Raw genomic sequence first — 25327 nt, forward strand, 5'->3', positions numbered from 1 at the left:
GATGGATGGATGGATGGATGGATGGATGGATGGATGGATGGATGGATGGATGGATGGATGGATGGATGGATGGATGGATGGATGGTCTGTTTTGTTTTTACATACTTATCCAAACCTGGAAATTGATATTGCTATTTTTTCCATTTTGTTTCCAGGATATGTGGGAACCTTTGGAGGCTGTTGGGGGGGGTGGTTGACAAGGGAATCTGCAGTTCTCAGATAGTCAGATGGACACGAACACTGTTTCAGAGAATGAAACACAGACCGGGAGCAGTGCAATGCCTGGGATGACATGAAACTCCTGCCTAAATATGGCCATCAAATATGAAAGCTGTGAGCCTCCTTTCACTGCTGCAGGGAAGATGAGGACAAACCCCAGACACAAGACACTTACTCACACAACCAATCACGCCCACAAGCACTTCATTCGGCAATGAGACCTTTAGCAAAGAGCCCAGCAGGGGACCTGCCCCTGAGGATGATGTGGGCCAATTGCAGGGCAAGAAGCCGGAGCACTGAGCTGTCAGTCATTTATGTAAACGGACATTCGGTCCAGACTCGGAGAAACCCTCAGGAAGAAACCCTCATGAGGAAGCGGGGGAGAGAAACTGGGAGAACTGTGTTAGGCAAATAAAATAAAGGCAGTGTCTGCCTCTGAGAGCTAAGAACCCTCGGGTGTGTGTGTGATAGAGGACATTTTGTTTGTTTACCTGTGCCTCAAAGATGCACAGATGGGAAACACTTAATACATGCATGCTACCTCTGTGGGATGTTGGCTTCCTGCCTCGGGGTTGCTGTGCATAATTTCGGGGACAACAGAATTGGATCTGGTTAAGTAAGGTATCTTCCTGTTCCTCACCTGAGCTCTTAAAAAAAAACAAAAAAACTAGTAGATCAGTGCTTGCATAAGCATTTATGTTCTCAAATGCATGCAGGTGTCTCATAACCCTAACCCATGTTGTTTTCATTGAACCTTGTCAAACAACTGGTTTAAATGCATTGTTAATTAATAGGACATTCATAACCGTGATGACAGTATACACACTTCTGACATGAGCTGTTTGCAGCAGAGAAACAGCAGCTTTTAACTATTACATACAGAAGGTACACAGTCATGCTTTGGAAACTGCATGCAAAACAACCTTTTTGGTATGGATTTGATTCTGATAGCTCTACATAGAAGGGTGTGTGTTGCTCCTCCTTATTCTCTCCTCATACTCTTATGTGAGTTTCCAAAGACTGTTTAAAAGGCTAAAAGGATGTCAGAAACATGGTGCAGTTGTACTGAAAAAAGGCCAAAAACCATCGGCAAAAAGGTACAATTTCACTCGATCAGTTTTGTTTGCTACACAGACGCAGAGGTAAACTGCATCAGGGATTTTATGAATCCCAGTAAATTATAAGATTATTGATATCATCACAAACGTATCTAATGTTGAACATAAATTAGATTACAACTAGGTTAATTCTTGGATGGATGAAATATTTCTCTTACTAGTTCTTTGGCTGTTCTCAAAAATAAACATGTACTCTGAGTGAATTGTTGATGCTGCAGTGCTCACAGCAACAAAAAAGTGTGCTCACGTTGCACCAAGTGCATAAACAATGTCTTACTCCCCTGAGAGGCTGAAATTAAATTGAGCATATAAACAGGTCAGTAAGTTGTGTAAGACTCTGAGGCTGTGCAGCTTTCACTGCTAAAACTGCACAGTTTACTTTTCATTTGACTGTAAAATGAAGCTCTCTTTAGTCACATTTGACTTGGACGTTTTCGGCTAGATGGTTTCAGACGTAAAGAAGGTTTTCTGGGCCCTAACAACATGAGATCTTCAGTTGTAGCAATGTTTGACCTTTGCTGCAAGTACAGGCGTGTGGGATCTGCTACAGAAAAACATCATATTCAATATATTAGAATATTACTGAAAACTTCATATATTCTAGTAACTCAGTTTATAATTTCCAAACAATCTACAGAGATTTTTTTTCACAAGTGGAGGAAATTGAAGACAGCTGCCAATCACCCCAGGAGTGGACATTTCAACAATTTCACCACAAACTCAGACTGTATAGTTCTCAGTTAGCATGGTAAATGTTAATGTTCATGACAGTACAGTTAGAAAATGACTGACCAAGTGTGGCTTCTTTGCAAGGTTGCATCTGAATGAACCACAAGACTTTAGTAGCAATGTCCTCTGGGCAGATGCGACCGTAGAGATGTTTGATCATAATGTACAGTGCCATGTTTGGAGAAAACCAAACATCAGTTCAAGTGTCTGTGGTGGAAAGAAGATAATTTGGGTTTGGTTTGAAGCCACATGGCCTTGCAGTCACAGAGGTACCACGAACTCTTCCAGGTACCAAAGTATTCTAGATGAGTTCAACAATGGGAGATAAAATGCAAACGGGTCACTAACAGGGCAGTGCAATAACCCTCTGAGGGCTGAGAGTGAGAACCGTGGAGGACAGGTAAAAATCATCAGTGTCTCTGTGCTGACCCTAAACACAGAAATCATTAGATGCTCCTTTACTGCTCTCATACTTTGTCTTTAGCCTTTAAAGTTAAGCTCATCAATAGTAAACTCCAAATCCAGGTGCATCTTAATAAGATAGAGTGTTATTTAATGCTTCTCCAGTCTTCCTCCAGACTCAGAGAAATTCTTTTCTTAAGGAAATCCACAATTTACTTTAGACTACAAAGCAACAATCCAGCCATTCTTCTCTTTGCCCTAGTTAATGACCACAAAGCAGTTGTGATCTACTGTAAATACTTGTGAAAGTATGGAGCTAACTCCCTTGTACAGAACAACCTTCGGGCCTTCCCTCATGAGAGGAGCTGGGAAACAGGACAGTGAGAACCTCGGATCAAGACACCCAGTCCGTTTCATTGAGAAGTGATACAACACGGTCCAGACCAAAGTTAGGCATCTGATTTTTAGTTCTGTCTGGGCCCAGAAGCTGACAGAACCCAATAGATTTTTCCTCTCTGATTCCCTATTTCTTTCCTCCTCTCTAAAACCTTCCTTTAAAGTTAAGGCAGGATATTAGAAATCCACATCAAACGAGGGAAAACTGTGTTAACAGGAAGAAAGCGAGACATTCCTAGAATATCGATCAAATTAGTTAATCAGATGATACCCTGAATGATCCTTCTCGGTTCCCTTCTGAATTTCTCTAAAGTAATCGCTCATTTATTGTTTGCTTATAATTTCTTTTGTTGCTTAACATGATTGATTAATTGATATGATTGACTGAAATATATTAGTACGATTACTAAGAAAATAATTTACTTTTTAAGTAACTAGTACCAGAATAATCAGAATAATAACTCAAGTTCAATTGAAGTGATCCTAAAACTAAATATATATTTTTAGAATAACAATAGATCATATTTTTATCATTTCAATTTGTAGAAATCAATCATTTCTATAAAGTATGCAATAGCATGGCTTACTATTTAAGGACATTTAATATTGTTATTTTAAGAATTATAAAAAAAATACTATTTTATCAATTAGGTTAAATGAAATATAATGAACTATGATTACAAATAGGCATAATGGTCCACCATTTGATGTAGTTTCCTCATTTTCCCACACAGTCTTTCCTTCCACTTAACTTTATTGTCCTTGTAGATGGTGTCAGTGACCGAGTCTGTGTGTTCCCAATAATTGTTTAGATCATATCATAATTATAACATTAAAAATCCTTTTTTTTGACGTATTATTCAAATTTTCCAAGAAACTAAATTTTGGGTTTTCATAAGCTGTAAGTCATTCATCTATCCCGATTCCCTTTGGCGCCCTGGGATGGACGGATGACCATCACAGAGACACGCAGGACACACCACCATGCACACTCATACCTCAGGACAACTTCAGAGGACAGTCATGTTTTTTGGCTTTGAGTGAATCCAGACATGTACAGGGAGAACATAGCGCAAGCAAAACCTCATTCAAAAAGAGCCCAGAATGGGAATCAAACCCAGGACTCTTCATACTGCAAGGCAGAAGTGCCACCAACTGCACCATCAAGAAGCTCTGCTGTAAGTCATCAAATGTTTAGGCGTAATGACTCGAGTTTCACTTTTTGAAGTGAATTACTACAATATATGCACGTTTCAATTCTAATTTATGTAGAACTTGGTTTTAACTTGCTGATAAAATGTTGTTATTAGCGTTACCGTAAATGGAAAACCTGTAAAAATGTTTTGCTGGGAGTCATTATTTAAACCCTTTCAGTTATTTCTTAGCTTAAAATTATCATTATTTACGTGTATTTTGGATTACCAGTAATTGAGCTCACATGACATGCATTCTGAATGAATGCGGTCCTTCTTGGAAATTTGAAAATCAAATTTTCCAGGAGATCTCAGTGCAAAAAGACCTGAAATATCATTACAAGTCACGTGTTGTGATGTCGTACCAGCCTGCAGCCAAATACGCTCTAGAGTGGCCCAGATGTAAGTGGGTCCTTGGCGGCGGGTGGAGCTCAGGTCTGATATCTCCGACAGCGCCGCTTCCAAGCGGGACACTGCCAGTGATGGAGGGCTGTGGGATCCTAACACAGGAGGGAGAGGACAAGAAAAAACAACCTTTACCTCTGAAGATCATGGTACCATAATTTATAAGGAAGGCAAGGTGAAATCTTAAGACAGCCACGCTGTTTGATGGAAGTACGACTGAGTTACACAATAACAACTACTAATAAATAAAGACAAATGTCCTGTTTGAACAAGATCCTGTGAGAACCACAGGTGGAGAGGTTTGTCACATAATTGGTATTTAAACATGGCTGCAGATGTGCAAACAGTTTAAATCTAGAACAGGTTAAAATACAGGAACATTCAGCCTGAACTGCCAATTCACCTTTTTTACAAGCATTTACTCACACTCAAAAAGGAGAATACGTTTAATTCAGGATTTTATTACAGGTTTCATAATCCAAATATGCACATGGCAGAGTTTGTTGAGAAGATCTGAAGCATGAAGAAAGCAGACCTGTGGAGGCGTCCTGGAAGTCAGGGAGGTTGAGGTGGATGGAGGGTTTCCTGACAACAGGGCTGACCTCCGACCTCTCAGCCATCGGTATACTGCTGTTGTCATCTGTCTCACTGTAAAATGTAACGTACGAGAATTAAAAGGAGGTCCATCAAAAAAACATCCAACTACTGTGGATGGTGCACCTGGTTGCTTATTCCAGCCAAAACAGTAAGATTATCTCAGCCAGGAGAACTATCACAATCCATATTAACTACAGGCGGATGCTGTATTGCACATTAAGGTCATCAGCAGATAATGTTTAGTGTGACTTTATTATAGTGATTGCAATATCATATCAAGTGAATAACGGAGTACGCAGTACAGTAACACTCATGATCCAATATCAATAGGGTGTGGGCCAGCAAGGGTAATTGAGAGTCCTAATTCAATAAAACCATTTCAGAAAAACAACTTGGAAATCACAAGTTGTCACATTCAAGAGCTGCTAAGCAGCACTGCCAAAAGGTTTGCCAGTTATGATAACACTTTATTGACAATTGTGATTAACTGAAAACACAGAAATACTGAAAATGAATCCGGATAGAAGACAGACACCACTGATTTACGCTCCAAAGTTGTGTTCTGTGACAAAAACAAGGCACTTTCCACAGTAAAATATCTTGTTAACACAGGAAAACCGTATGAAATTTATTTATAGTGTAGTGGGCAACAGTCTATGCAGAGTCTTGGAGATGTCTTTCCCATAATGGATGAAGAAGCGTCAGACTTCTGTTCTAAACCTGGTCTGTTTTTAGTTCTGGGTTCGGTTTTAAAATGTGATCAGAATGTTTTTGGTGAGATTGTGGTGGCTCATTATCATGGAGCATGTCTGAATCCTGGGTGCTGTGTAGACAAGTCTAGACCATGAAGTGTAGAAAAATAACTCTTTGCACATTCCAGTAGGGCTCTCAGCTGGAGAGTTATGCAACCACCTCCAAATTGCACATATGGGCAGCTTATTGGGAGATAGGGGTAAATTATGAGATCTTCACGAAGCAGTTCGAATCCAGTATCTAAAATTATTACATGTGATGGCAACGTCTGTTTAAGAAACTTCTTTGCACGCATCCTTTTATGCTGCTAAAGTTATTAAAACACTCGTTGTATTTTCTCCTTCGCAGTAAGACTGAAGCTGATGGTGAAGGTGCAGAAATTGTTATGAAAATTAAGAAGTATGCATGTGTTGGTAGCATTGTGATAGGATAGCCAAGCAAGCAGCAGTAACAAACCTATGTACTGAGTACTTACAGACCTTTTTCATTAGTCTTGACTCAGAGCAGCTCGACTCAGGCAGACTCGGGTCGTTTTCTATTTCTACTGCGTGATGTGGGTGGGGTTGTCACAGCAAGCCGGCCTCAGAGTTCAAAAAGTAATGTGACGTGATTTGTATGCGACACAAACACAACACAACACAACAATGGAGGACATGGAAGCAAGGGTAAAATTGCTGCTCCGTCTATGACTTTGTCAGGCTCAAAGTAAAAGAAGAGAGTCAAAAAAGGCTGCAGATGGCAAGACAAAACACTTAGAAAAGTAGAGGAGAGTGGGAAGCCTTAGAGCGGTATCAAATCGAAGGACGCGAGCTGGACGATTTGTGAAAGTAAGCTAATGGTACGGACTGCTAGCTTGCTATTGTAATCATATACACAATAAGTCAGCATACAACGATTTTGCCTCACAGTAACAACTGCTTTGATAGAATTTTAATATAAATACTTTCTAAAAACCCACAAATGTTGTAAAAGGCAGCACAGATTTTAGCAACCTTTACTTGGGACTGCAAAAAAACTTCGAAGTTTTTATGCAATTCAGCAACATTGAAACAGTCTTGGAGATCCTGGAGACGACAGGCTAATTTTAATCTGGTGTAAAGGGGCCCTTAGTCTGAAAACAACCAGGAGGAACGCAGGGGCTTTTTGTAACACCCATAGCTTGAAATTCTTAGATTTTACAGAATTTTAACAACCTATTTCTATTAAAGAATACTGAAGGAATAAGGCAGTAAACAGTAAAACTATAACTGCTCTCTGAGAGACAACAGTCATATCTAGGTCCAAACTGCTGCTAGAGACTCTTCAGTGGCTGCTGGATATGAATAGAGACACATCGCTTTGCTCTTAGCACAAAAATGCTTGAGTGTTGGGTGATAAGGAAAGCAGCAGAGGCTCATATCTGTCAAGTCCACATTTACCTGGAGCGACTGACATCATACTGACTCTGCCAGCGTTGCAACATCTCCTCGCAGGTCTGCAGGGCTGCAGCAGGTCCGAACATGGCCTCTTCAAGCTTCGCCTTTGTCAACAGCAAACTGAACCAAAACATATATCGAAATTAGTCATTTTATTTTAATTCCAACTAACGTTTTTATGTTTTATTCAGACGTTGTGTCCCTAGAGTACAGTTGCATTGCAAAATGATTCAAACCCTGCGAATGTTGTTACATGTTACAACCACAAACTTCAGTTTATTTTTTATGGGATTTTATGTGGTAGACCAACACCAAGCAGAGCCTAATTGTGAAGTGGACAAAAAATAATACATTTTTATTTACAAATAAAATTTTATTTTATTTTTATTTGTAAATAAGTAAGTGTTGTGTGTATTTGTACGTCACCCTTCACTCTGTCACCTCCAAATAAAGTCCAGAGCGACATGTTGTCTTTAGAAGCTGGCAAATGAGAAGACAAACTCCAACCTGTGTTTAGTTTCATGTCAGTATAAATCCAGATGTTCTGTGAAGGCCTCAGAGGGTTAACAGAGAACATTAGTGAATAAACAGCATCATGAAGACCAGGGAACACAGCAGAAAGGTCAGGGAGAAAGTTTAAATCAGGGCTAGGTTAGAAAACTAAATCCCAAGTTTAGAACATGTTACAAAGCTCAGTTCAATCCAAGACATGTCTATCTAGCTAAAAAAAAGCTGCCAAAAGATGACTCTGGGAGAGCTGTGGAGGTCCACTGCTCAGGTGGAAGAATCTGTCGACAACTATTAGTTGTGCCTTGCAGAAATCTGGCCTTTATGGAAGAGTCACAATAATGGAACAATGACAATGCTATTTTTAAAAGACAGCCATAAGAAGACTAATTTGTGGGACACAGCAAATGTGTGGAAGAAGGTGCACTGATCAGTTGAGACTAAAATTGAACTTTCTGGTGTACTAGCAAACACTCTGTGAGGTGGGAAGCTAACCCTGCATGCTACCCTGAATACACCATCCCCACCCTGAAACAAGGTGGTGGCAGCATCATGCTTTGGGGATGCTTTTGTTTGGCAGGGGCAGAGAAGCTGGTCAAAGTTGATAGATAAATGGTACACGGAGCTGAATACAAGAAAATACTGGAGAAAAAGAACAAAAGGCTTCAGACTAAGAGTGGAGGTTCATCTTCCTTCAGGAAGGGACCCTAAACATACATGAGGCACATGAAAGATAGAATGGCCTAGTCAAAGTCACGGGCATTTTTTCTTTCACATCATGATTATCCACTACTTTCTGTTCGTCTATCACATAAAATCCCAACAAAGTACATCTAAGGTTTGTAGTTGTGACAAAATTTGAAAATTTTTAAGGGGTGTGAATACTTTGACAAGGCACTGAACCAGCAGTAATCATTGTAATCACGTGTTGGCAAACTGAACCATAAACTATGTAAAATGATCTCAAGGTCATGTTTAGAAGTAAAACAAGTCAGAGCTGTTCTTCAATGTTGAACAAAACGTCATGAGGGAAAAGCAGAGAATGAAGTCGATTTTACAAGAAATGAGAAATGTTATCTCAAGAAACCCACGTTTAGGTCTTCACTGCAAATGTGAACTACTGCAATCACAGCTTAAAGTACTCTGGCCACATTAAGACCTCTTGGAGTTAATCCCTACTGATGCACGCACGGATCAATGGAAAGAGAGTGAAGGGAAAGTTGGTCAGCAACAAGCATGGAAAGTGTTTTTGATGTGCGTGTGTGTTGAGAAGCTAATGAGCAGAAGCCATAGAGTGTTTCCGCTTTGCCCATTTAGCTGAAGACAACTGTTTAAGTGATGTGGGAGTCTCTGATGTGAACATGGTTTCTATGTGTGTGTGTGTGTGTGTGTGTGCGTTGGGGCGGGGGTGCCAGAAGGGGTTTGTAGTCTGTCATGGGCATCAATCGTCCATAAGAATGAGGAGAGATAGGAAGATGGAGAGACGAAGAGACGAGCTGCTGTGCTGTCGGAGAGTGAGGAGGGGTGAGGATCAATGATAGATGGAGACAGGCTTATGTCAGGGGAGAAAACCTGTGCTGAAATGGCTCTTGTTACCAACTCAAGGGTTGGTGTAAGGTTGTGTGTATAGCGGGAATAAAAGATGGAGGGATTTTTGTGCAGAAAAAGTTGAAAGTGTGTAATGGTGCATGCTTGTGTGGGAGGAAGGAGGTTGGATTTACTGGCACACAGATGACAAGTGCTGCAGAGGGAGGCTGTGTTAAGGACACGGCTGCCAGCAGTTCACCGGAGAGTGTGTCTGTTTGATGGTGGGTGTCTCAGTGTGACAGAACTTTTAGCAGGTAAGGGAAGGTGTAAGCTCATCCAGGTGACAGAAGGTAAGAATGCAGCTGCATATCCTGCACACAAAGAAAGTGAGTCTCTCATTGTCACCTCAGTGTACGACATGGCTTTGGGAAAACTATTCCAGAAGCTTAATATTAGCCCCCTTTAAACAATTTCAAAACCTCCTGGAATAACATGAAAAATAATTCATTCAGGTGTTCAAATAATGAAGAAATGTAACTTAATGTAAGTTTTTATCGGCTGCTCAATGACCTCTTTTCTAAATCTGCTTTAACCTCTTAAGCCCGAGGATCTATTTTCCAAAAATAATGCATATGGCATTTCTCAACTTGTACAATACTTTTCTGGAGAGCGGTTTTAAATATGGTCCTGGCAATGGAAGGATAATGTAGAAGCAGCTGTAGAATAGTTATCTTGGAGGAAGGATTAAAATGCACCAATTGAAATCATTATTCACTCCAGAAAATGTTTGAAATAAATGTAACAATTTGAAATTAAGGAGCTAAGACACAGTTATTCAGAAAACTAACTATTTTCTATCATATGACAAATATTAAGTCCCACCAGGTTGAGGATAGGATGGAAACGATACCACCTTACTCCTCTGTGCCTCAGTACAATATGCGTTTTCCCAGGCAGTGTCAGAAAAGATAGATTTCACTAAGATTACAACACTTGAAACTACACAGCAGATTACACAGCCTGTCATTTTCCTGCCTCCTGGGACTGAGCCGGTCGTGTGCAGAGCGTAGTGTTTGAGCAGTAAAGTCAGTGAGCGGTGCAGCTCGGTGTAAACGTCGGTGTCGGAGTGCTGAGAGTGGTGAGAGCCAACGTAAACTCCACACATAAAAATAGCTAATGATGTTCCCCCTGAAAGAAGTGGTACATCTACTGTATTACTCATTCCCCACTCCCACAGATCAGAGAGCACAGTCTCTGGAAGCGCATGAAGTGTGAACACAAAATTGCAGATGTACTACAAGCATAAATATATGCACATGCACATGAACGCACACGTGCATATAAAAACACACACTAGCCTATGCAGATATGCTTTCAATGTGCAACCCAACATACTGTAAGCCAGGCAAGCAAAAGCAGGCTAATAAACATTTTGCACACATGCACGCCTGAAAAAACACACATACTCTTGCTGCAACATCCCGTTAAATAAATGCTGAATCAAAGGCCAGGATAAATCGTTCTCTACAGCACACACTGTGAGACCTTAATCGCCCCTTACCTTAAAAAACACACTAACACATGCACACACAGGACCCTACAACCCCTTACTCACTTACTTTGCTCCCCCAGTTCTGTTTTACATTGAAATGCATGCCTGTTTACTCTGTGATTAAAATTAAAAATAAATTAATAAATTAAGAGAGATAATTGCAAATGTGTGCAAGCATATAAAAACGAGGGTGAAAAAAACAGAGTGATAGAACGCAACGGAGACAGAAGAAGGCAGAAGCTGGGGGTTGAGGATGTGGGAGAAAACGATGAAGCAGAAATTTGGTATGCTACATCGAGTTGACAGTTTAGTGTGGTGCAGAAAGCCAGTGGCTAGCAAGAGTCACACACAGCCATGTGAACGCGCAAAAGAAACAACACACACACTCACACACATGTGCAAGATTGGACAAATGTTCGCATCCCCACACAACACACAAGTGCAAGTATGCACATATTAAACACACACCAGTCACAGAATGCCCGGCACTGTGCACGATGTGAGCTTTGATCTCTGATGCTCGTTCACACATCCAAAGTGAATGATATTCTATGGGCTTCCTGCTGAGAAAACACCTCCTTTCATCGTCTCTCTCTGTCTCTGTTGGGAGCCTTGTATTCTGACTTTGAGCTCTGCAACCGGGACTCAGCTCAGCAGGTCATCAGTGACAAGGTTCGAGTACAAAACCAAAATGCTTTACTGAATAAATGTTCAACATTTCATCATTCTAATTTAAAAAATGCACTGGCTTTGTTTGTTAATATTTTATATAGAGGTAGGGCACCGTCTGAGAAGATCGGCTTTCAAGGCCTGCCAAAGAATCTCTTTTTAGACTAAAGCCTTGACTGTGGCTGTGTAAAACCCACCCATATGTTTAGCGTTGTTGTCCTGTTGGACATTAAGCCTCCGTCCAAGTCTCATGTATTTCTTCTAGGATTGCCATGTATGTAGCTCCCCTTCCCATCAGCTCAGTCCATCTTGCCTGTTCACAATGGGGATGGTGTGCTCAGGGTGATGTATTATGTTGAGGTGCACATTTAATTCTGCCGTGATTTGGGCAGCCGTGATTTTATGTTTTTTGGATACAATCCGCGTTAGCACCCGAACATCCCTTTCAGACAGCTTCCTCTTACGTCCACAGTTAATCCTGTTGGATGTGGTTCGTCCTTCTTGGTGGTATGCTGACATTACCCTGGATACCGTGGCTCTTGATACATCACAAAGTCTTGCTGTCTTGGTCACAGATGCGCCAGCAAGACGTGCACCAACAATTTGTCCTCTTTTGAACTCTGGTGTGTCACCCATAATGTTGTGTGCCTTTCAATATTTTGAGCAAAACTGTGCTCTTACCCTGCTAATTGAACCTTCACACTCTGCTCTTACTGGTGCAATGTGCAATCAATGAAGACTGGCTACCAGGCTGGTCCAATTTAGCCATGAAACCTCCCACACTAAAATGACACGTGTTTCAGTTTCATTGTCCAACCCCTGTAAATCTCCAATAACATACATTACAGTTTAAAGCTATGACGCATTCCAAAGCAATGCACCTGAAAAAAAAAACATCCTATATTTACATATTTGCTGAGGTCTTGTAATACTGTTCCTACTGCAGGCCTACAGGTTAGAACTTGTCAGCTAACTGTTTTCCAGTTGTGTTTTTGCTTGGTGTCATATTCAAAACTGTGCCTTCTGCTAATGGCTAATGCATAAGGTTATATATGAGTCACTGATTGTAATTCAGTCAGTTAAATTAATAGTAACTACCTGTGTTCACTGAATAAGTATTTATTGTCCTTTTCGATTCTGTTTTTCGACATGTTCTCCAGCCTCAAGATAAATACCTGTCTGGTTTACCAGGAAGCTGCTAATGTTAGCTATCATCACCCTTGAGAAACATGTCGCCCACAATGTAATCTTGTTCCACTTCCAAGTTGGTAAACCAATGGGATTTGCAACTGTTAAGTGACCTGACAATACAATTATCAGTTATCTATGTGTGGCTGGTGTAATGTTCTCGGGACACAATCCTGAGATGTCCAAGTAAAAATATTTCACTTCTGCTGCCTTCTGAACTATTAATACACACAGCAGCAATATTTAAAATTCTTCTTCTCACATATAAAGCCCTTAATGATCTAGCTCCATCATACATCAGAGATCTGATTGTTCCATATGTTCCTGAGCACTTCGTTCTCAGACTGCAGGTTTACTGGTGGTTCCTAGAGTCTCTACAAGTAGAATGGGAGGCAGATCCTTTAGTTATCTCCTAAGGAACCAGCTCCCAGATTTACTCCATAAGGCACCTTGTCTACTTTTAAGACTAGGCTTAAAACTTTGGTTTTTGCTAAAGCTCATACTTAGAGCGGCTTAGGTTATCCTGAGCTATGCTGCTATAGGCTTAGACTGTTGGAGGACACAATGACCACTTTCACTCTCTCTGCTACTCTCTCCTTCTCCTAATACTCTGCAAATATGCATCTGCTGTTATTTCAACGTTCAACTTCATGTTTCTCTCTGTGCATCTGGCCTGGCTCTGTGTTTAGTTGTGACACCTTCCTGGAGGGGGCATTGGCTGAACTGCTGCTGCCAACAATTCAGAAGTTCTTCTTCTATAGATGATACAGTTGGCCCTATTTTTCAGTGTTCAACCCTGTCTCTCTCCTAGACAGCCATTGGCTGAGCTTTAGCTGCGACTAACTGTATGTGCTCTCATTCATCCTATAAACTTATCTAAGCTTATCTGCTTAGCTGTGTTTCTCTTCTGGATGAAGCCATTATAGCTACTACAAACATTAACATTTTACGTTTCTTTAACATGGAAAGTGCTCCTTGATCAGTGCTTTTGTGTTTCTTTTTTTTTTGTGTGTATGCTCTTTGTTGTGTGTGTGTGTGTGTGTGTCTTCTCAAACCCCCAGTCGGTCGTGGCAGATGGCTGCTCACACTGAGCCTGGTTCTGGTTCTACTAAGGGTTTCTTAATGTTAAAGGGGAGTGTTCCTTTCCACTGTCGCTACATGCATGCATGAGGGATTGCTGGAAGGTTGACCACTCAGTCGACTCTCCACTGTCTCTACAGGCTCATCCAGGAGGAGTGAACACTGCAAGTCAGTGACTCAATGCAATCTGCTGGGTTTCCTTAAATAGAAAACCTTTTTAACCAATTTGAATAAAATAAACTGAATCTGACAGCAGTGTTTGATAACAAAGATCAATTTGAAAGTATGCACTTGACTTAAAATCTGTCTGAATGATTCGACTGAATTGACTTGTTTTATTGTAAAGGTCCCTTGAGATGATATGTTATTTGAATTGGCACTATATAAGTAAAATGAATTAAAATTATGAAAAGAATGCATAATTTCTTTGTCACAACCTAATCTTTAAACTATGCTTATGATGTTTTCCTCTGAATTTAATGCCTTTTTGGACAAGTAGGTTAATTTATAACAAGTTTACTAACCTTGTAAGTGTCGGAGACTACAAACTCAGTTATGTCACTCTCCCTGCTTCCTTCTGACTCAACATCTTTTTTTTTTTTTTTTTGCAGAACCATAACAACAGTTTGATACAACAACCACTGCCTGCTCTATCCGTGTGACCTCACGGTTACCGGGGCAATGGGGGAAATTCCTGGCGCAGAGAGCAACGTGATTGGCCGAGCCCGGGAAGGAGCTCTTAAATGGGTCAAAGCAGTCAAGTGTCTCCACCGAGGAGGTGTTAAATGGGTGTGCGTGTGTCTCCAAGAGTGTGACTGTGGATACAGGCAGACGGGGAACAGACTTCACCATCTGACTGTACATGCAGCAAAGGATCGGCTTGTGCAGTTTTTAAAGCGCCACCCACTCTCTTCCTCTCCGACACTTCCTGTCAGGCTCTGATGTCCTTCGTTATTTCATCAATTTTCTTGTTTTTCTACTCCTCCCCAAGCCCCCATCTCTACCTCCCCCCACTTGCATGTTTGACAATCAGCCATCTGTTTGTCCTGGGACCGTGGAGACCAATACTGACCCCAAATGGCTGTAATATGAAATGCTTTTCAGAGGTCTGAAAGCACATCAGAGGTATGATGCAACATCCTGCCATATTAGTGTGAAAGATCAGCCTTGGCAGGTTTTATTGCACACGCCTGACAGAACAGGCTCTCCTCCTCAGGTAATGAGCATATTCCTGGTGTTACTGCGGGTCTGAGAAATAATAAGAGTTTATATCATGAGCTATCAGAATGTTGCAATATTTATGACATGAGAAACGCCTTCAGATTTTATCATTATTTTACCTTAAATCAGTTATGCTAGCAAATTGTTGCAATTATTTAACAATAAATGAGTGTAGCAGTGTTTTCCTTCTAATCAAAAATAACTAGTTTGCATGTCAGTATTACTTCTGATCACAGGATAGATGCATGTAAGTGCTGGGCGACACGTTAGGCCAGCAGTACCACAAAAGTAGCACTAGGATTGTGGTTAGAGCTGCAGTGGTGATAGGGTGAGGGTGCATGAGGGGCATAGGTACCGCAATGCAGGCTTCCCACTCTGGCACGTCTAAATAAGGCATCAAGACGATACCTGTGTTTGTGCGCTTGGCTTCGGCCATAGTAAAGCCAAGACACCCTATCCCCACAGAGAGGGTTGGTGTAAGGACAGGACCTCGCTGCACCACCCACTGGAGCTGCTTTTCATCACAAACACTGATGAAAAAAGTTTCACTGAGTCTTTGTACTCTTGGTTGTTTGTTGTGTGAGGAAAGTGGGTGCACTTGTTTTTTTTCTTTGTATGTTTGTTTGTTTTACTTGAAATTGTCTGGGTGCTGGCTGAGGGCCAGGGTGAGGGTGTCCAGGGCATGGCGATGATGTTTCTGGGAACTCAGCACCAGGGTTAGCAGGTGAAGGGAGAGCAAGTCATCTGCACGCAGAGATAAAGCCCTCTGTAGAGGCTCCATGGCTGCTGACACCTGAAAAGCACCGAGTCATTTTCAGGTGAAACTTCTGACACAGTGTGACTTTGCTCATGTCTGCTTTTACCTGGCGTACAAGGGCCAGTTGGAGAGCCAGGTACATGGAAATCTGAGCATCCCGGGGGTCTAATGAATTAGCTCTGTGGAGGAAAGACAGAGTTTTTATATTCTAAAACAAACATCAGCTCCTAAATGAAATCCCTCCCCCTACAATACCTTGCAAGAGTACTTCAACCTTTAAAACCTTTAAACATTACAACCAAAAGATATTATGCATTTTATCAGGTTTTTATATGGGACAACAACACAAAGTAATACATAATTGTGAATCAGAATGAAAATGACCTCTAATTAACATTGCCTTCAGAAGTCAACTAATTAGTAAGGTCCAACTGTTTGTAATTTAATTTCAGCATAAATACAGCTGTTGTGTGAAGGCCTAGAGCGGTATGAAGAAAGCTTCAGTTTAAAGGTCCTGTTAAAATGTTTTCCTTATGTCTGGTGGGACAATAAGGAAAACAGTAACCAGTATTTGGGTTACGGTGGGGATGCCGTAACCGAAATACGGCATCCCCACCGTGAAACATGGTGGTGTGGATGCTTTTTTCCAGCAGCTGGCTATCACCTTAATCAGGAATAAAGAATAGCCGGGGCATGTTGTAATGGTGTGTGTCAGGATGGCGGTGGCTTCCAGACTCCCGAATGCAGACAGGCAGGAAGAGAGCTTGACATATTTTCCAAAAACGGATGGGAAAATCCCTAACTGTACAAATCTGGTCCCAACCTACCCCCTCAGCGACCTGAAGCTATAACTACAACCAGAGGTGGTTCTACAAAGAATTGAACATAAATGCAGACCACAGCTTTCAGATTTTTATTTGAAATAAATTGTGAAAAACATGTATCCTTTCCTTCCACTAGTTTGTGTTGGCATGTCACATAAAATCCCAGTAAAATATATTGAAGTTTGTGGTTATAATGCAACAAAATGTTTTAAAGAACAGCCAAAGGGTAAAAACAAACTGTAAGGAGTTGCTGGGAAGGATCTTTGCCTCAGTAACACATACTTGTTTAATGCCTGTAGGGCTTTTTTGTTTAATTCATTCCGATCAGCTGACAGAGTGGCTGCAGACAAAAAAACAAAATAAAACAAACAGGGTTAGCTAGTCACGTAAGAATTTCTAAATGCAAAAATATATTCATTCAGATTTACAGTAATGTGGACAGAAAGGCCCTTCTGGGCTGCCATAGGAGGAGAGACAAGGTCTAACGTTACCCTCAGAAGCCTGAAGACTGAAGCTGAGTCCCAAAGCCAGGTAGGCCCTGGGCAGAAATTCCCTCGCCTCCTCTCCCATCGATGCCACACTCTTAGACAGATTCTCTGCCTCTTTGAACTGCACATGAACACAAAAATGTTACGTAAATGGATCATACAGCTCTGTGTAAAAGCAAAAAAGGAAGGATTCTAACAAAATCCAATGATCGTTTTCTATTTACCACTTTTAAACAGATGCAATCTCCTTTGTAAACTTGCATAACTGCTCCTCAGGGTATGGTTATGAGTAGGTGTGTCTTGCTAGAAACTTTAGAGCTAGCCACGGTTTTGCTGATAGTTATTCTAGTGTTTTTTAAATATATAATACTAAACTGAATCCACTCCTCCTTGAACCGCCAGGGGTTGGAGTGCTCAAATGATCCTAGAGGCTATGTTGTCCGGGGCTTAAATACCCTTGGTAGGGTCTCCCATGGCAAACAGGCTCTAGGTGACGGGACAGACAAAGAGCGGTTCAAGAATCCTTCATGAGGACTAATATATCAAGGCACGTGACGTCGCTTGGTACGGCGGAGCCGGGATCCCACCCTGGAGCCATGCCTGGGGTCGGGACTCGCCGGAGAGCGCCTGGTGGCCGGGTTGCTCCTCGCGGGACCCGGCCGGGCCAAGCCCGAACGAGAGACGTGAGGCCATCCCCCAGTGGGCCCACCACCTGCAGGGGGAACCGTGAGGGACTGGTGCAAAGAGGATTGGGTGGCGGATGAAGGTGGAGACCTCAGCGGCCCGATCCCCGGATGCTTAGGTTGGCTCTAGGGACATGGGATGTCACCTCGCTGGGGGGCAAGGAGCCTGAGCTTTTGCGGGAGGTCGAGAGATATCGACTAGAAATAGTCAGGCTCACCTCCACGCACAGCATGGGCTGTGGAACCCATTTCCTTGAGAGGGGTTGGACTCTCTTCTACTCTGGAGTGGCCCACGGGGAGAGGCGGCGGGCTGGGGTGGGTTTGCTTGTCGCCCCCCAGCTCAGCCGTCTTGTGTTGGGGTTTACCCCAGTGGAAGAGAGGGTCGCATCCCTGCGCCTTTGGGTTGGGGATAGGTCTCTGACTGTCGTTTTGGCCTACGGGCCGAGCAGTAGTGCGGAGTACCCGGCCTTCTTGGTATCCTTGTCGGAGGTGCTGGATAGTCCCCCTCCCAGGGACTCCATTATTCTGCTGGGGGACTTCAACGCCCACGTGGGAAACGACAGTGACACCTGGAGAGGCGTGATTGGGAGGATTGGCCTCCCCGATCTGAATCCGAGTGGCGTTTTGTTATTGGACTTCTGTGCTAGTCACGGATTGTCCATAACAAACACCATGTTCAAACATAAGGTGGTCCATCAGTGCACTTGGCACCAGGACACCCTAGGCAGCAGGTCAATGATCGACTTTGTTGTCGTATCATCAGACCTTCGGCCGCATGATTTGGACGCTCAGATGAAGAGAGGGGCTGAGCTGTCCACTGATCACCACCTGGTGGTGAGTTGGATCCGCTGGAGGAGGAGAAAGCCGGACAGACTTGGCAGGCCCAAGCGCATAGTGAGGGTCTGCAGGGAACGCCTGACGGAGCCCTCGGCCAGGGATGTATTCAACTCCCACCTCCGGGAGAGCTTTGACCAGATTCCGGGGGATGTTGGAGACATAGAGTAAGGGATGCCGTCAAGCTGAAGGAGGAGTCCTATCGGCTGTGGTTGGCTTTTGGGACTCCTGAGGCGGCTGACGGGTACCGTGAGGCCAAGCGTGCTGCGGTGGCAGAGGAAAAAACTCGGACCTGGGAGGAGTTCGGTGAAGCCATGGAGAAGGACTACCGGTTGGCCTCGAAGCGATTCTGGCAAACAGTCCGGCGCCTCAGGAGGGGGAAGCAGTGCTTCGCCAACACTGTTTATAGTGGGGGTGGGAGGCTGCTGACCTTGAATGAGGACATTATCGGGTGGTGGAAGGAGTACTTCGAGGATCTCCTCAATCCTGTCATCACGCATTCCCTGGTGGAAACAGAGGCTGGGGATTCAGAGTTGGACTCTTTCATCACCCAGGCTGAAGTCACCGAGGTGGTTAAAAAGCTCCGCAGTGGCAAGGCTTCGGGGGTGGATGAGATCCGCCCTGAGTACCTCAAATCTCTGGATGTTGTGGGGTTGTCATGGTTGACACGCCTCTTCAACATTGCGTGGCGGTCAGGGACAGTGCCTCTGGACTGGCAGACTGGGGTGATGGTCCCCCTTCATAAGAAGGGGGACCGGAGGGTGTGTTCCAACTACAGGGGGGATTACACTCCTCAGCCTCCCTGGTAAGGCCTACGCCAGGGTATTGGAGAGGAGAGTCCGGCCGATAGTCGAACCTCGGCTTCAGGAGGAGCAGTGGGGTTTTTGTCCCGGCCGTGGAACACTGGTCCAGCTCTCTACCCTCTACAGGGTGCTCGAGGGTTCATGGGAGTTTGCCCAACCAGTTCACGTGTTTTGTGGACCTGGAGAAAGCATTCGACTGTGTCCCTCATGATGCCCAGTGGGGGGTGCTCCAGGAGTATGGAATCGGGGGCCCTTTACTAGGGGCCATCCGGTCCCTGTACGAGCGGAGCAGGAGTTTGGTCCGCATTGCCGGCATTAAGTCGGACCTGTTCCCGGTGCATGTTGGACTCCGGCAGGGCTGCCCTTTGTCAACAGTCTTGTTCATAACTTTTATGGACAGGATTTCTAGACGCAGCCAAGGGCCGGAGGAGGTCTGGTTTGGGGACCAGTGGATTTCGTCTCTTCTTTTTGCAGATGACGTGGTCCTGCTGGCCCCCTCTAGCCAAGACCTACAGCATGCGCTGTGGTGGTTCGCAGCCAAGTGTGAAGCGGCTGGGATGAAGATCAGCTCCTCCAAGTCAGAGGCCATGGTACTCGACCGGAAAAGGGTGGCTTGTCCTCTTCAGGTTGGAGGGGAGTTCCTGCCTCAAGTGGAGGAGTTCAAGTATCTCGGGGTCTTGTTCATGAGTGAGGGAAGAATGGAGCGGGACATCGACAGACGGATCGGTGCGGCTGCCGTAATAATGTGGGCGCTGTGCCGGTCCGTTGTGGTGAAGAGAGAGCTGAGCCGAAAAGCGAAGCTCTCGATTTACCGGTCGGTCTACGTTCCTACCTTCACCTGTGGCCATGAACTTTGGGTCATGACCGAAAGAACGAGATCCCGGATACAAGCGGCTGAAATGAGCTTCTTCCGTAGGGTGGCCGGGCACTCCCTTAGAGATGGGGTGAGGAGCTTGGCCATCCGGGAGGGGCTCGAAGTAGAGCCGCTGCTCCTCCACATTGAGAGGAGCCAGTTGAGGTGGCTTGGGTATCTATACCGGATGCCTCCTGGACGCCTTCCTCGGGAGGTGTTCCAGGCACGTCCCACCGGGAAGAGGCCCAGGGGACGGTCCAGGACACGCTGGAGGGACTATGTCTCTCGGCTGGCCTGGGAACGCCTTGGACTCCCCCCGGAGGAGCTGGAGGAGGTGTCTGGGGAGAGGGACATCTGGGTGTCTCTGCTGAGTCTGCTGCCCCCGCGACCCGGTCCCGGATAAGCGGAAGATGATGAGTACGACGAATGAACTGAATCCACAATTTTGTGATCAGGACTGTGTGAGCACTATGCAGTCCACTGAATCAGAATAAGCTTTGTTCAGAATCAGCTTCATTTGCCAAGTTTGCTTGGAATTAAGCTTCATTTCCTTATGTCCTTTCAGTTTTCAATGATTACTGTTTTCAGAAATATTCAAGGGAAACTGAAATATTATTGTAACGTTTATATAAAGTGTTTTTACAAAAATACACAATTTAGTCTCTAGTAGTTGATTAAAAAACTAATTCCATGGGCTAGAAGAAAAGATAAAAATCTAATACGTTTTATTCAGTTGCATGTTTTAATGCAACTTAATTTCTTAATGTCTCAATTTGAACATGTTTCGGATCATTGTGCTGCTGAAACACCATCTGATGACACATTTTAATGGTATTTAAGGTAACATAATACCATATTTTCTGATGGATGAAATGGGATTTTTTTGGCATTTGGCATCAAGGACTACTTTTGTCCCACTATAAATCCCAGTCATAAAACATCACGGGGGTTCCTGAAGGCTCTGTTCTCATTCCACTTTTATTCAATATAGCATATTGGTGTGGTTGTTGTTTCACAGTTAAATTTTAACAACCACACATTTTCCAAATCAGCCAACTATCGCCTTAAAACAGAAAAAAAATAGCTGGGGCATGTTTTTATTTCAGGTTAGATGGGGTAAGGTAACGGTGTTTGTCATGATGGTGGTGGCTTTCGGACCCCGGGTTGCAGACAGGCAGGAAGAGAAAAAAAGGTTTTAATCATGGAAATAAACTCACTACATCCAGGTGGTAGTAGAAGCAGGTGTGAGACATGGGCAGGCATGACAGCCTTAGCATGGCAGACAGGTTTGACATGAAAACAGTTGAGGAAATGAATAGGATGCATCCACAAGGCGTAAACAGAACAGCAGTGTATATGAAGGGCAAGACACATGTGAAAACAGAGAAAATACTGTTGGCGGAGTCCTGACCAACAACAGGAAATGGAACATTTCCCAGCAGTCCTTAAAATAACTGCTCTGGTTCCCTGCTTGGAAAATGTTTTTGGTCTTTAAGGCACTGAATAGTCTTGGTCCTAAATCCATCCATCTTGGAGTTCCTGTTCAGCTGAGAACCATGGAAACCCCTCAGTTCATCTGATGCCTGTTTACTTAGAGTTCCCAGGATCAGACCTGAACAAGGGGAGTCAGCAATTAGTTTCTATGTTCCTCCGTTCTGGAACAAAACTACTTGAAAAACGTCTCCTATTTGTTTGTTGCATTAACTCTTAATTAATTTTTTTAAATTTTGCATTTAGCCTCTTTGCAATGCAATTTAAAGCACTTTGAATCACCTTGTGCATGAAAGGTGCAAAATAAATAAACTTGCTCTGCCTGTGCACTGTGCAGCAAATGGTGCAGCAGGGAATGAAGTATTGATGTCTGGGCCTGCTGTGAGTTTAGTGAGGACAGTCTGAACAGATTCAGCTGAAGGACAGCGCAGAGTTTGTTGAAGGACACAGACACAGACACACAAACACATACACATTCACCCACACACAGGCAGCAGTAGACTGCAGGTGGTGCGTGGCTCAGCTGAGCTGGAGAAAAAAGTGTGCCACACAGTGTGCGCAAAGGCTAGTGGCGGGTAGGCAAGTGGGGAAGGTGGGTGTAAAGGGGTAATGCCTTTGACAGGAAGCGGACTGCTCTGACATGCTCCCCTTCGTCCTCTAATCTTCGTCTTCCCGCTCTCTTTCTCTCTCCCTCTACTACTCTGAATCCTGCCTTTGCTGGTTTGAAGTCAACACACAATAGCCAGCCTGTCAGCGAACATCTTAGGAGGATTATGTTGTCGTGTTTTTTCTCTTCTCTTGAATGATGTGAAGATCTGCAGAGCTGCTCTTCAGGAATTTTGAAAAGCAGCTTTACTTTCAGATCATCAGTCATGCCGTTGGTGCAGATATCATGGGTTTGTGCTTTTTTGTTGAACCAATGGGAGTTCTACAGAAACCTTAGACATATTAACAAATGACCACAAAGCTTCATCAGCTCTGCAGGCTGACATAAGGAGCATAATGTAGCTGGATAGATTACAGTCCAGACTGTCCACTGGAGCTGACAGTGGATAATGGTGGCCCATTTTTGTAATGCCACACTGCACTATGGCCATAGTGTCCCATTGTGATTAAAACTTTAAGCTCCTTAGTGTCTCTGCCATGATCTCCAGCCACTAACAGATGTGCTGTCTCCATTCGCCTGTTGGTTCCTCTGTTCTAATCTGGCCACCCTTTCTCTTTCTGACTCACCCTCACTCATTTTATCGCTGCCTCCATTGATCCCACTCTTTATTGATGGCAGTGTTTCTGGGCAGAATGGAGAGGAAGCTCACTGATTTGGATGAGAAGCAACCCAACTCATGCATTGCATCAAGGTGCTTCAGTGCTAGCACCACATAGGACTTGGAGTAGCTCCCAACCTTTATGCTTTTGAGAAATAGTTTAATAAATCACAAACAGAGGAAAGAATTGTCAAATAGCTTTGCACCAATCCTCTGCTGTCCGTCCCTGATGTGAAGTTTCAGTCTGTCCTTAATGTATTTCTTGGACAGAATTGGCTTTTTCGTTGCCCTTCTTGTCACAAGGCCATGATCCAAAAGCCATTTTCTCACTGTTATTAGTACACATGTTAAAATTCTCAACTGCTGCCAGTGTTGAACAAGCTCTGCAATGGTGGTAATATGATTCTTTAGCACCCTTGTCAGGGTTATGAGCAAGCAATATTATGAATTTTGTTTTTCTTTCTGCTCTCGTTGGAGGAGGACGCTTTTTCTCTGTCTCCCACACCCTCCCATATCTGCCCTGCTTCAGCTCTGTGTCTTGTCTTCTTTTTGGAGCCTCTTTTTACATATCTTCCAAATTCTGAGTTATGGATTTGGTCAGCTGGTCTCTCAATGCAATTGATCAATTTTTCTCGACGAGAAGACAGGGTGGAGGAGAACCGTCTTGTCCGGACGTGACGTTTTTCTCTGGATACACAATGGACTCCTGGCAGAAGTGGAAGATTGTGTGTTTGTCGATAATGTCAGTCGAGGATGTGGAAGATATGTATATAATTGGATGTTTGATATCAGGATTTCCGCTTTTTGGAGTCGGCGGTTACCTGGCATATCGAGAAATTCGGAGAATGTCACCGGCTGTTCTGGCAATTGTGAAGCTGCCTGGCATGTATGATGAGATCTTCAAGGCGATCAACACTCAGACTGAGATGTTACGTGAGCTGAATCGCAGACTTAATGTGATCCTTACACAGGATCGCAGGCAGGTTGCGGTTCCTGGACTCAGGGGTGAAATTATGTAAACATGACCCTCTGCTCCCTCTGCCCCCTCCCTTCCCTGAGGACATCTGTGGACCCGCTCAGAACTTTGTGGCCGGTTGATGAACATTCCAACGTATCATCAAGAACAATGGCCTCTTTGACAGTGATTCATGGACTCACTTGCACACACTCAATTACACACATACACATGCTCAAGATAAACATATGCACCCCCTCACACCACCTTCACCGTTCCCGGCATGATGCTGCTTTGTAAACTTGTTGCTTCTTTGTGCTGAGGTTTTTTGCAATCTCAAACTGTATCCTGCTAAGGATAAAGTGTGAAATATGAGCAGCGCCTGTGAGTGGGCAGCAAAGCCTCGGTGACCCGTCCCCCCTTGTCTTGTGTCATGATGTATGTTTGGATGGGTTGTACTGGAATTCTAATTTCCCCTCGGGGATCAATAAAGTATCTTTGAATTGAATTGAATTGATATGTTGGTCACATGTGCTCCTTATTCAATTCAAATGAGCTTGTGTTTGCTCATTTTTAAAGAGGAACAGTCACTTGTGGGTATTTGTGTTGGTCTGCAATAACAAATATATTCAAGCATTTGGTTTTAATGGAACAAAATGTGAAAGGCTTAAGGGGATATGAGTGCTTTTAAATGGCACTGTTAATTGACTCTGTAATTACACCAGGTAAGGAACCTCAGCTAAATGCATTTCAGTGTGTGAATTTCATGTGCTAATATGCAGGTATTAGAGTGCATTCACCCAGTGCAGTTGACCGATGCAGATTTTAGTAGCCAGCAGGGACAACGAAGGGTCGTCTGGTCTCATCCTGGCACATTCTTTAAACACAGACATGGCACCGACCCACTGCAAAACACATACAAACACAAGAAGAAATGACAAACAGCCGAACAGTGAATGTACTACACGCTGTCCTCACACAGCCTTAATAGACCCATTTAGGCACACCGTCACTTAACACATGTAGGTCAATCATTAATGGACCTCCTGCATGCACACACACACACACACACAAACACACGGTGTTTTCATATCCTTATAGGGACCTTCCATTGACCTCCATTTATTGTCTAACCCTGACCCTTACCCTAAACCTAACCTAAACTCAATTCATCCCTTAGTTCTAAACCTAACCGCTAACCCACATTTTCCCTCGTGTGGACCAGGCAAAATGTCCACACAATGTTGTTGTCCCGTCAGGGACTGATCCACACAATGTTACACACACACACACACACACACACACACACACCAGGGCAAGCCCTGGATAAAAGCGGATCTGACGACTCCGAGGCGGCCCCCTCTCCTTTTAGGGGGCAGACTATTTCTAGAGATCCCCATTGA

At 43.6% G+C, this 25327-nt stretch overlaps 1 protein-coding gene across 1 annotated transcript in view; it reads right to left on the minus strand.

Annotated features, from left to right (window-relative positions):
• ttc7a (tetratricopeptide repeat domain 7A) overlaps positions 1-25327 on the minus strand; it is a 74211-nt gene that overhangs the window by 24471 nt on the left and 24413 nt on the right. Inside the window, exons 12-19 of the mRNA XM_047351310.1 lie at positions 24725-24829; positions 17044-17161; positions 16835-16892; positions 15835-15907; positions 15604-15764; positions 7231-7347; positions 4998-5110; positions 4423-4557 (exon numbers count right to left, since the gene is read on the minus strand). Coding sequence (XP_047207266.1) covers positions 4423-4557; positions 4998-5110; positions 7231-7347; positions 15604-15764; positions 15835-15907; positions 16835-16892; positions 17044-17161; positions 24725-24829 — 880 coding nt within the window. The remainder of the gene's footprint in view (positions 1-4422; positions 4558-4997; positions 5111-7230; positions 7348-15603; positions 15765-15834; positions 15908-16834; positions 16893-17043; positions 17162-24724; positions 24830-25327) is intronic.

The sequence above is a fragment of the Girardinichthys multiradiatus genome, chromosome 22 (genome assembly GCF_021462225.1).
Source record: "Girardinichthys multiradiatus isolate DD_20200921_A chromosome 22, DD_fGirMul_XY1, whole genome shotgun sequence".
Lineage (NCBI taxonomy): Eukaryota > Metazoa > Chordata > Actinopteri > Cyprinodontiformes > Goodeidae > Girardinichthys > Girardinichthys multiradiatus.